Here is a 13,074-nt window from a genome sequence, read left to right on the forward strand (position 1 = left end):
AAAATATTTTGCAACCTTGCACATTTCAATTAAAATTTTTGGTGATCTGAGATATTTCAATGAAGTTGTTTATAAAATATTTTTTTGAAATTTTATTGAATAAAAACGCCCTTTACTTTTTTTTTTTTTTTACCCTTTTGATTAATTTAAAATTGTTAAGACATTCATATTGTTATTGTTTTCTATACATAGGCATACTTATTACTGATGTACTTAATAGAGCAATTACATCAGTAATAAGGGTATATACAGATACATAGTAATACAGACATACTCATAACATACAGACATAACTACTAAACTTAAATATAAAGTAAATACAGATTTACCTAAAGTAAACAGATATACCTAAAGTAACATATATTTAACAGTTAAGCCCTGAAGTAAACATATATTTTATTCAACAGATATACTTAAATTAAACAAAAATACTTAAATTAAATTTACTTAATTTTAGCTCTTACAACGATTGAAGGATTATTTGAAAATGCTATTGCTGGCTTGCAGCAACAACAACAGCTCAGAATGGTAATATTATTTTTCAGTTTTTATTACTTTTGGTTTTAATTACTTTTAATTTTTTTAATCAAGATAAAATTTTTAAAAATATTTTTTTTTTTTTTTTTTTTTGCAATAAACTTCATGCATAAACATTACAACAAAAAAATATAAAAGAAAGACATTTTTGCAGCATGAAATTTTTAAAGACAATTTTGCAACAATTTTATATGCTTTAAGTTAAATGTTGAGTTTTAAATGGTTTTTTTTATCTAGATTCAAGATCCAGATCTTGCAAAAAAAATAGATGAAGTTATCAATAAGCTCAATGAATATAAAACTGGAGATATACCATTTACTTTGATAGTAGAAGACATATCTGGAAATAGTTTTGTAGAAAACCCGTACGCACCTAATGCAGATCCTTTTGTTAAAATGGAATACTTTAAACGATCAAAAGAACACAATGAACAACTTGGTTTAAATCAAGAAAATGAAGATGCACAAGATGATGAAAAAGAGGAATTTGAAGTTTTAGAATTTCAAACAAATTGTTCATCATGCAATGGGCCAGCACCAACTCGTATGAAGCAGTTAGACATTCCACATTTTAAACAAGTTATAATTATGGCTACTACTTGTGACGCGTGTGGGAAAAAAACAAATGAAGTTAGAGCAGGAGGTTTGATTTAAAGAATATTACTATTTATCTAAAAAGAACTTTTTTAAATTTAAAGAAATTTTTTGTTTTCTTGCAAAATGCTAAAAAAATCATTTTAAAGACCAAAGTTTTTTATTATAAAAATAAAAATAAAAATTTTTAATTAAAACTAAAATATATTTTTTTAAAGACTAAAACTTTTTTTTAGATAAAAACTTTAAAAGTTTTGTGCCGAAAAAAATACTAGATTGCAACATGCTACAGTTATTGGTGTTATTAATAATTTCTAAATGATATATAATAAATTTGCACAGACATAGACTGGCGTACTTGCTGCTAAGTCTGTTTAAATCAAAAAAAGACTTAACATACTTTTTAGATTTGTTATTCAATATTTTACACCTTTAAGAGCTATTGGTTTCTATAGTTGACTAAGATTTGCATTATGTTCTGAAATATCTTCTACTAAGCCCTAAAACCAATGATCTTTTTATACCAGAATCATCTAGTTTTCTGATGTTGTATGTTTGTATAATGAATATGCCATCAATTGAAATCCTAGCAACATTGCAATCTTTTTTTTAATCATACAAAAAGTTCAGAAGTATCTTTTAAATCAAAACAAACAAGATGTAATATTTTAACAGTTAAAATTAGTATTTAACAATTTTTAAAATAGATACTGTAAAAAAAAAGTCAAGAGCATGTAGACATATATTTATATTGCTTAGAACAAGTTGATGTTTATATTGTGTATTTTAGTTTATATAAGGGCCATTATATAGTTATTCAACCTAATGAAAAGATTTCAACAGTTTATTGTATCAGATAACTTTCCCTTAAATCAGTAAATAGTTTTAATTACGCAGGCCAACAACAAAAAACTTTCTGTTGCTGAGCAAATAATGTGTTTTTTGTATAGCATTTCTCATTTTGATTTCAAATATGCCATCCATTTTTAACTGTCAGGTCAAGTTGTAAAGATATTTGAGTTCATATCTTTATCATTTGGGGTAAAATCCCTAATATTGTCAAAATAAAAATTATTCAAAAGTATGTCAACCTGGGTCTCAAAAGTATTTTCATAGAGATTTTAGAAAACATAAACAAATTACTTTACATATAAACATAGATTTTTTATTTTTAAACATAGGATTTTACCTCAAATGTTAAAAATTTGAACCCTAATGTCTTTACAACTTGACCTGACGGTGAAAAATGGGTTGCATATTTAAAATAAAAATAAAAATTTGAATATGAAAAACTTTTCTTTAAGTTTTGGTCAAACAGTTTAGCTCCAAATTACTAACTTGAAGGACTTGGGTAGTTGGAATTCTTTTAAAAATTTTATTCTTAATTAAGTTTTCATTACACGACTTGTGAATTTTTTTTTTCTCTTTTTTTCTATTTAAAGCAATAAACTATATTATGTTAGATTAGAAATCAGAACACTGTAGACATTAAAAATACTCATAAATATCTATAAAAAATATTAGACATTAATTGTAGACATTAAAAATACTTATAAACTATCATAAATTAATAAAATGTAATAGAGTTTCTGTGTGTTTTGTTTGCTAATAAAATACTGTAAAAATGGTTTTATTGTTTTTTTGGTAAATACTTGTTATTAGTACAATGTGGTAAGAATACTGGGTGACCCAGCAGCTGTGTAATATTTTAAAGACAAATCTTCAAAACTTTATAAGAAATTTGTTTTTAAACAAAACAAAAAATTTTTTACTTCAAACACTCAGTCGCAAATGACTAGAGTTGTTTTATTTATTGTGACCTTCATCAGCTTCATAGACTTGTTGAAATAGATCTTGGAATGACCAGCAGCCATTGATGGTGTCAATAGTTGGAATACTCTTCCATGCTCTGGAGATTGCTGTAGATCTTCGATACTGCTATTGTGCGTCTTACATACTTCCTTCTCAACAATTAGCCACCTAAAATAGTCCAAAGGTTTTTAATTCTGTGCTTGAAGGGGGCCACATTGAATTAAGAGTTACTGTTGATAGGTATGAGCAGGTATGCACCATATTGCTGAAATAATTACCATCTTGGATGTCTTTTTTTAACAAGGGAACAACTTTTGTCTTTAGAAGCCACAAATATTCTGAGTCAATTTTTTATCCTTTCGAAACAAACACTGGACTATCCTTTCTTTCCTTCCAATGACATCCAGGATCATCAGCAAGGCTGGGTGTTTTGTTTTTAAAGCATAATTGGTGTGTTCTGGAACATTATTAATCTTATCAGTGCTCAGATACATTTTGTTGATTTAATACTTAGTCAGCCATAAAATTTTTCATCAGAAAAAAGGCTGACAAGTTTCAATGTGATTTTTGTCAAATTTAAAAGCTTTTTGCATTGTTTTTTTTTTGAGTTCTTCTTGATTTTCTGTTATTTAGTGTATTTTCACCACAGCCCTCAACATCAGGTTAAGGTCTTTTATTACCGTTTGCATTGTAAATTCAACACCTTTGACTTTTTGACCAGGGTGTGGATATTGAATTGGCTCTCTTGTGACTTTTTCTCTGACTGGTTGATAAACTTTTTTATTCTATCTGTTTGTACTGGAGTGTTAAATTGTCTTACGATATCTCAAGCAGTTTTTTTACACAGAAAACTGCAGTTTTTGAGCAACTTCAGCACTGAAATAATCTTGGTAGTGGTTCCGACTAAAACCAAAATCATTTGTTTTTTTTGCTTCCTTCAAATTTTTTGTGTCAATCGCTTTTACATGTATCTTTGCTTAAAAAAAAAAAATAAGCAGTGCCACAGCTATCTAAAAGTATTTGCTTAAAAATTAGCATTAAGCAGTTGCTAGGTAATATACATCCAATTTGTTTTTTTAAATATTTTTTAAAATAAAGAGGTAAAATATATATTACACTTGCAATTTAATTCAGTAATAAAATATTTTTTTAAATAATTTAAGTAATCAAAAAATAAATTATACTTTTGGTTTAGGTGCAATTGAAGAGCTTGGTACAAGAATTACATTTAGAATGACAGATCCATCTGATTTAAATAGAGATGTTTTGACAGTATGTGGATTGTCTTGTAAAGAACTTATTCTTATTTTTTTTTAAATATGCAAAACTGTTTCAATTTTTTTATATAAAAATTAATTTTTCAGTCTGAATCATGCACAGTGAGTTTTCCACACTTGGAAATGGAGTTTCGACTTTCTTCTAGTGGAGGAAAGTTTACAACACTTGAAGGACTTTTATACAATGTTCTTGAACACGTAAGTGTTTTTTATGTTAAATTGAATCTTATTATGTAATATTTATGCTGTATGCCTAAAAAATATATACCTATATACATTTTTTTTTCTTTTTGTATAAAACTATGTACTGAAGTATTTAGTTTAAATACGAATTTTGGTATTAAATAGATTTTTTTTGAAAACCTTAATAAATTTTAAAAAGAAGTTGTTGTTTTTTCCTACGCTCTGTATTTATATGGTCTAGTATTTATTTTGAGGTTAATTTAAGTTGAATTTTGTTGAGATTGTTGTTTGATTCTCGATTGTCAATGAAGTAGAAATGTGGAATGAATTTGAATTGGTTAATATGCATTAGCTTACATATCTTAATATTGAATTCCATATGCCATACTTTCACCCAATTAACAATGTTGTCAATGTCAGCTTGCCAACATTTTTTCTAGTTCAATTTTGTAGGATTCAAGTATTTGAAGCAGTCTTGTGGCAAATGCTTGATTCCTATGGAATTGAATATTATTCCCCTTGGCATAATCAAGAAAAAAATTAGCAGGAAACTTACATGATATATTACAGACTTAGAAATCAATATTAATGAGAAAATAAGTAACAAGATTTTTTGTTTACAAAACCATGCTGACAATTCGATATAAGACTTTAATACAGATTCTGTATAACCTTATTTTCAACTATGTTCTCCAGTATTTTTTATGGAACAGAAGTAATTGGAAGTTTGTCTGCAGTTTAATGGCACAGAAGTAATGGATGTTAGTCTGTATTTGAGTTTTTGGAACTTCCTTTAAACAAGGTGGAGTTCTTTTAACATAGGTGGAAAGGTTAAGGCTATCGCTCTTGACATTTCAAAAGCTTTTAATAAAGTTTGGCATGCTGGTCTTCTCCATAAGCTTTCTTCTTATGGTGTATCTGTCAACATCTATAAAATTATTGAATCCTTGCTTTCCAATCGTAGTATAAAAGTTGTCCTTGATGGACAGCACTCTTCTTCTTATTCTGTAATTTCAGGGGTTCCTCAAGGTTCTATCCTTGGCCCTATATAGGGTCAAGGTCGTTAATGTAAATTAAAAAGAGTATAGCTATACTCTTTTTAATTTACATTAACGACCTTCCAGATATTCTCACATCTAAGGTGATATTGTTTGCTGATGATACTACCATTTATTCTTGTCGTGATAAGAAACCAACACTCTCTGATTGCTTGGAGAGGGCATTTGAGCTTGAAAAGGATCTCACTTCTGCTACAGCATGGGTCTCACAGTGGCTGGTGAACTTCAATACAGTTAAGACTCAATTTTTTTTAGCCAATCGTTATCGCAATAGTTTAGATTTTCCTATATTTATGAACCGTGATGTAATCGAGTCATCTACTCTTCATCTTCTAGGATTAACTTTTACTTCCAACCTTTCTTGGTAACCATATATCAAATCAGTTGCAAAATTAGCATCTGCTAAGGTTGCATCTCTTTATCGAGCTTGTCACTTTCTTACTTCGGATTCTATTCTCTATCTCTATAAATCTCAAATCCGGCCTTGTATGGAATACTGTTGCCATATCTGGGGCGGATCTTCCAATGATGCCCTTTCTCTTTTAGACAAGGTGCAAAAACGCATTGTAAACATAGTTGGACCTGCTCTTGCAGCCAACCTCCAACCATTATCACATTGTCGTAATGTTGCATCTCTTTCTCTTTTCTACAAATACTATAATGGGTACTGCTCTAAAGAGCTAGCGTCTCTTGTACCATCAACTAAAATTCATTCTCGTGTTACTCGTCATTCAATTAACTGTCATCCTTTTTCTGTGACTGTTCCTAGTGCTCCAAAAACGTTTATTCGTCTAGTTTTTTTCCTCGAACATCAGCTCTTTGGAATTCGCTTCCTTCATCTTGTTTTCCTGATTCACATAATTTGCAATCCTTTATGTCGTCCGTCAATCGTTATCTTGCTCTCCAATCTTCATCTTTTCTCTTTCAATAACTTTCAACTTGAGTTTGTGGCTGCTTGCAGCCTTGTTGGAAGCGAAGATGTTTAAACAAAAAACAAAAAAAAAACAAAGTAGTTACACTTGCTACAAACCTTTGTTTTTGATATTATTTTTTGTTCCAAACTTCTGAAAATTCATGACTTTTTATTTATATTTTAAATATCTTTACTGTACATATCTATCTATTTACTGTACATATCTATGTACTATACATATCTATCTATGTACTGTACATATTTATTTAATCAAGAAAAAGTTTCAGATAAAATCTCTAAAAAATTTTATGAAAACATTTATTGTACTTCATTGGTTCAATAGAGCAAATGGTTTTCTTTGCTTATGCATTTAACACATGCACCAAGGTGGTTTCCAATCAAATCACAATATTTGGCAATTGATGGCTATCAAAGTTTCTGGTATCTTACTCAATTAGAAAAACAGCTATTGATGTAAAATACAAAGAAGTAATTTAGCAAGTTTTCAAGCAAAACTCATATTTGCCTGGCTAATTTAGAAAATATTTTATTTGCAAAATAAAATTACAAATGATAAAAGAAACAAGTTAGAACTGCTACATTTAAAGGATACTCAACTCAAGAAATACTAGCAATTGCATTTTAACCTTCCTACAACATTAAGTCAAAGAAAACATTTGAAACTAAATCTACCAAAGATTAGGACGTTGAGAAAGTCAATTTATTACCTTAACAGAATGGCTATTCAAATGAAAATATTTTTAAAGCCATTGATAGTCCTTTGAATATTTTAAAACATCCTTGTCATAGTCAGAATATGGAAAGAATTTTTTTGAATAAACACAAAGTTTTTAAAACACAAAGGCAAAAACAAAGTTGGTTGCAAAGCCATTTTATCACCACTGTTTATTGCAAGTATTGCCATGTCATTTTAACATGTTTTAATTTCTTATCTAAATAGTCATTTTGTCAATATTGAAGTGTTATTTAACCACTAATATTAAAATTTTTTTTGAAAATATATTTATTTTACTTTTTTTTTTTACTAATTTTTTTTTTCGCTTAGCTTGGAACTATAAGTCCTTTTTCATTTGGAGATAGTGCAGTGAAAACTAATAGAGTTAATGATTTGGTTGAGACAATACATAAGGTAATTTTGTTCTTAGCTATTTTTTTTTAAACATTTTTTTATTTTATCACGTTTTTAATTGGTTAATTAAACAGACACAATGTTGTATAGTAGACGTTTATAATTTTTTTTTACTTTATGTTTTTATTTTAACTTATCTTTCTAAATGAACTTATTTATATATTTTATATGTTCTTTGTTTATATATTGTATTTTATTTGAAATGTTTTGTATATTATATTTCTTTTATAACATTTGCTACGATACTTTATGTATCACATATTGCTATTTCTTTTGAATTTGATGTTTTCTAAATGTTTCTAAATTTCTAAATGTATTAAGTGTTTAATATGTTTAAAAATAAAGAAATATTTAGAAAACAATCAATATATTAACTCAATATATTAGAAACATTTAAAAAAAAATTTTTGGTGCTATTGCACAATTGATTAATACAACAGATGTTGGTTGGTGCAATTGACACCTTTTATAAATTTTTTATAATTAATCATGCATATTGATTATTTGTAATTGCCTTTAAAGTTCTTTGCTTTGACATCTATTTCTTTAAAATATCAGCTGAATGTATTGACAAAATCATTTGGGACAGCCTTTTTTATTGCCAACATTGTAATAAATTGGCTTGATGTGACTAAAGATCAACTTTTTTTTTTTTAGCATTTTTAAAACAAAGAGGATCGCCTCTTTGTGCAATTAGCCCTATATGTTTGGAATCTGTGTTATAAAAATATTTCACAAGTGTTTTTGTGCAACAAGCATCTCTGGAATCTATGTTGTAAAAGTCACAAGTGTCAACACTAATATAATAGCTATTCACATATAAGTAGTACTCTAATTTTAAATATGGCTGTAGAAGTTATAAAATGGTTGTTGTAATAATATATAATAACAATAGTTAAAACACTAATACTTAATCTTTTTCCAGATTTTTCCACAATATTTTTCACATTAAGGATAACTTTGAGGAGAGTAGCTGTTTTAATATGAATATTAAAAGTATAACTAGTTTTAGATTCACAAACCTTTCTTATAAGTATTCCATATTTTGTCATTTTTAAAGTAATATTAACTTTAAAGATGGCCTCTCCATGATAGGACTTGTAAATGTTTTGAAATGTATGTAAAAAATAAGAAATAATATGGCAAATCATTTTAAGGGGATCTGTAATAAAATATTGTATCTGCTTAGAATATCATACCCCTTTAAAATTGAAATCGCAGACACAATAAAAAGTATTTGAGACCTCAGCCATCCAAAATAACTTTTCTATAAACAATGTTTATAGTAGGTATATGTAGGACATGATTTATGCATAAATGATATGTTCTATCACATACTTTATGGTTTAATAATCTAAAAAAATATAGCTTTAAAATTAGATTGAAATAACGGTAGAATGATGTTTCAGATCAAAATTTTAAATATTTTCCAACTAATTACTGTTACCACTATACTTTAATGTAAGTTAATCATTGCAGGGTTAATTATATTGAGAGAAAGGTGTTAATAAATGAATAGAGGTGTGTGGTTGAGGTAGAAGATTTTTTTTAATCTTTAATTTGCTGACTACTCGTGCATGTCATAAAACCCATTAAATTATCCTGCTGGGCCTGATCATGAGATGCCACAAAAATCAAATCATTAGTTATGTTGCATACATACACATGTATGTATATAACATAAATTAAATCATGTCATCTTCAATAAATTATGGATTTACTTAAAAAATACTAAACTGATTCAAAACTTTTGCAAGAAACTGTAAATTATCCTGCTGGGCCTGATCATGAAATATCTAAAATAATCGCTTCTCTCCAGTGTATCACAGAATAATATATAACTTCACTATTTTCAACATTGTTGTTATTTTCTGTAACAACGTTCTCTAAAACATCTAGAAATTGAATTAATAATTATATTTTACACTTTCTCAAGTATTGCAGAATCATTACTTAAAAATTTTCAATATTCCCTATATTAACCAAAAAAGACTAGCTACAATTTTTAATTTGTACAAAATAGAAGCGAAGATGTTTAAAAAAAAATTGTTTAACATGGTTTTTTTGCTTTCCATTTCAATAATTGTTAATCAATCTAAATTAACAGTAAAAAAAAAAGTAAAAATTTACTTTTACTTTATAATTTACTAATTAGAGTACATTTAAAGAGTTCATTAGGAAATTACTTGATTTTAGGATTTTTATCATAGTGTGTTATTTAATTTTTATCATAGTATGTTACAATATTTAAACAATATCCAGAATTTTTTAATTTAATGAACAATAATCTATTTCTTGAGACTCCATGCAATTTAGCTAACAGATATAATATTGCTTTAAAAACCAAAACTTTAAATGTAAAAACACTATATAAAAAAAATAAAATCTTATACTTCTTCAAACTTTTCTTTTTACAATATATTTCAAACACAATTATTTAAAAATCAATAAACAATTATATTTTTGTTTAAAGTAACTTTTACCGTGAGATTATCGAAGAGTTCGCGTAAATAACAAAAAAGTTCATTTTTTTGATCATTTGACAAAAAATACATCAAATCTTAAAATTAAATTGATTCTTGTAATCATGTTTTTTATGTTTATCAAAAAATATAACCTATATTCTTTATTAAATAAACTATAGATATTTTATAAAGTTTACAAAATAAATACAGTAAAGTTAAACAAACTTAAATACAACTTAATATTGGTAATATTTGAAATTATTTTGATTTCACACCAGCATTATAAATAATGTGTCTTTAACTGTAAATCTATAACGCAATAAAAACTTCTTTTTTAAATATTCTAACAAAACATAAACATAATACTATAAAATGTTTGTATGTATGACTGTAGTTTGCATCTATATTTACTTGAATAATTTTTTTTTTCTTTTTCTTAAATAGGTTATCGAAGGTAAAGAATTCATTACTATTGTATTGGACGATCCAGTTGGCAATTCATATTTACAGGTAGTTTCTCTTCATTTTACTTCGTTTTAATAAATTTATCGTGTTCAATCCTATCGTGTTCGAATAATTGTAGTGTTTGTTTTATTACTTCGTTTTTTTATTACTTTTTTTTTTTTGTTTTTTTGTTTTTTTACTTTATACAAATGTTGCGATAAATGTCAGCTTTTTTTTCGCGTTTTTACTTCTTTTGTGGTACTCTAAATAAATCACTAATTGCATTATCGCATTAAATATACTTAGAATATATACGCTCCAGATCCTGACCCTGAAATAACAATCGAAAAATACGAACGTACACAAGATCAAAACGATCAGTATGGCTTATCTGATATGAAAACAGAAAATTATGTAAATTCTTAGTAAACAGAGCGTTTTTGTAATAATTTGTGGAAGCAATTTATTCTAGTCATGCAATATATGATTTAATTTCGTTTTTATTGGTGTTTTTTTTTAAAATCTCAAAAAGTTATAACAAAAACAGTTTTAATAAAACACTCTAACAATATTTTAAATAGGGTGTTTATTTTAAAATATTGTTAAAAGAATAAGAATCAATAAAAAAAAACGATTAGTTATATAATCGTTAGAGGTTTGTATTAGGGTGTGTCATATTCAAGTCAAAACATAAAAATCAGAATTGCCATTATTAGCATTAATAAAAAAAAATTGTTGCATTTAACATTAAATTTTTAGAACCAAAAAAACTGAGTATTAGCTAAGAGCCCTGAAATATGAAAATATGAATTTAAATACTTTTAAATTTTCAAGGTTAATTTCAATATTTTCAGACTTATATCAGTTTTACAACAATCTCATCTTCAGAAATTAAAACTATTTAAGAAAATTTTAATCATAGAGTACTTAAAAATTGGGGTTTTTTCCAAGTTTCATGTCACAACTTTAACTCATATTTTATTTGAAGGTCACTTTATAAATGGGTACGCGTAGAAACTTTTTTATGCATTTATTATGCAAGATGTTTTTTAAAACTTTAATACATTGTAAGTAAAGTTGTCAGTAGGAGAGGCTAAGAACTAGCTACATGGCCCTGTCTTATTCTTAGGCTCTTCAAAGTTTTATCAATTTTTAAGGACACATAAAAACCATGATTCAAATTTTTTTTCTTTTCTTGGTTTTTAATTTATATAATATCATTTATATAATCATAAAATCATAATTTATATAATATCATCAGTATTTTGCAAATAGACCTTGCTCTGAGTGTGGAAACAACTAAATAGTGATTGATTTTAAGTTATCATGTGACAAAATGCCACTGTCAGTTGCATTAGTTTATAATTTTGGCCAAATTTTTCTTGACTAAGTAGTATGACTTATAATGAACTTCGATGTAAGTTAACCATGTCATATTATATGATGCAGAATCTTTCTATTTCATGTGATGTGCTGAAGCTCGCATTGCATTAACCAATATAGAACTGGGTTTTATTAAAACATTTGATTTTTTTAGTGTGTGCATTTTTTTGGATATGGCAGTGTTTTTAGCAATATACCGCCAATGGGGCATAATGGGGTGTTCTTCATTTTACCCCCAAATGTTTTTAAATAAGTTGTAGACTAATATATTATATTTTTATAAAAATAAAATATTTTTTTATACTGAATACATTTGTTTTCCACATAACATAATAATAAGATAATTGTAACAATTTATACAAATACACTTTTTATTCTAGTATACTTTATGGTACTTTTGTGCTTTTTGGTTTTTAAGGTTTTTTACAAAAATCAATTGTTTTTCAAGATGAATAATATGAGAAATTATAAACGAACATCAAATCGACAGACATGGAGTGAAAGTGCTATGCAACAAGCATTTCTCTCTGTAATAAATGATGATAAAGGATATAAAAAAGCTGCCAAAGTATATAGTGTACCACAAACTGTCTTTGAAAGAAGAGTATAGTTGTTTTTTTTTAAACCGTGATATTAATAAAGCGTGTGAAAAGTTCAAATGATTAATTATTTAATAATTAATTATTATAAAGTATAAATACAATGTAACTAAAAAATCATTGATATTATTACTCTTTGACAAATTATATGTATTATAGCCTAACACAAAATTATTAAATGTGTAAAATGTGTTATAAATATTTTGTTATTAAGTTTGCTAGTTTCAACCAAAGGGAAGAGAAAAGTTAGTTCTCTCACTTCAGCTGATAGGGGTTAGCTTGTCACCACCATTATTTGCTATTGATGATTTTTCCTCGTAAACGAGTGAAGCCAGAATTAATGGATGAAGCACCACCAGGTGCCTGGGTTGAATGTCACTCAAGCGGGTAGATACAAAAAGAATTTATTTGTTTATTGTTTGGTTAAGAAAATTTATTTGATATTCAAGGAGCTCTCCAATTCTACTGATTTTAAATGGACATAAATCTTACACTAAAAATATTCAATTGATTAACATTACAAGAGAGAATGTTATAATTCTTCTGTGTTTGCCTTCTCATCGCACACATCGAACGCAGTCCTTTGGCTTTTATGAAGCCACTTAGCATTTTCAATGACCACAATATCAGAAAATGGTTTAAAACAAATCCTGGGCTCG

At 27.0% G+C, this 13,074-nt stretch overlaps 1 protein-coding gene across 1 annotated transcript in view; it reads left to right on the forward strand.

Annotated features, from left to right (window-relative positions):
• LOC100215352 (zinc finger protein ZPR1) overlaps window positions 1-10,936 on the forward strand; it is a 30,993-nt gene extending 20,057 nt beyond the window's left edge. Inside the window, exons 4-10 of the mRNA XM_065788827.1 lie at window positions 458-528; window positions 775-1,180; window positions 4,139-4,215; window positions 4,308-4,418; window positions 7,441-7,524; window positions 10,434-10,499; window positions 10,740-10,936. Of these exons, the coding sequence (XP_065644899.1) occupies window positions 458-528; window positions 775-1,180; window positions 4,139-4,215; window positions 4,308-4,418; window positions 7,441-7,524; window positions 10,434-10,499; window positions 10,740-10,859 (935 nt within the window). The 3' untranslated portion in view covers window positions 10,860-10,936. The remainder of the gene's footprint in view (window positions 1-457; window positions 529-774; window positions 1,181-4,138; window positions 4,216-4,307; window positions 4,419-7,440; window positions 7,525-10,433; window positions 10,500-10,739) is intronic.
• The last annotated feature ends 2,138 nt before the right edge of the window (window positions 10,937-13,074 follow it).

The sequence above is a fragment of the Hydra vulgaris genome, chromosome 01, assembly GCF_038396675.1.
Source record: "Hydra vulgaris chromosome 01, alternate assembly HydraT2T_AEP".
NCBI classification, from domain to species: Eukaryota; Metazoa; Cnidaria; class Hydrozoa; order Anthoathecata; family Hydridae; genus Hydra; species Hydra vulgaris.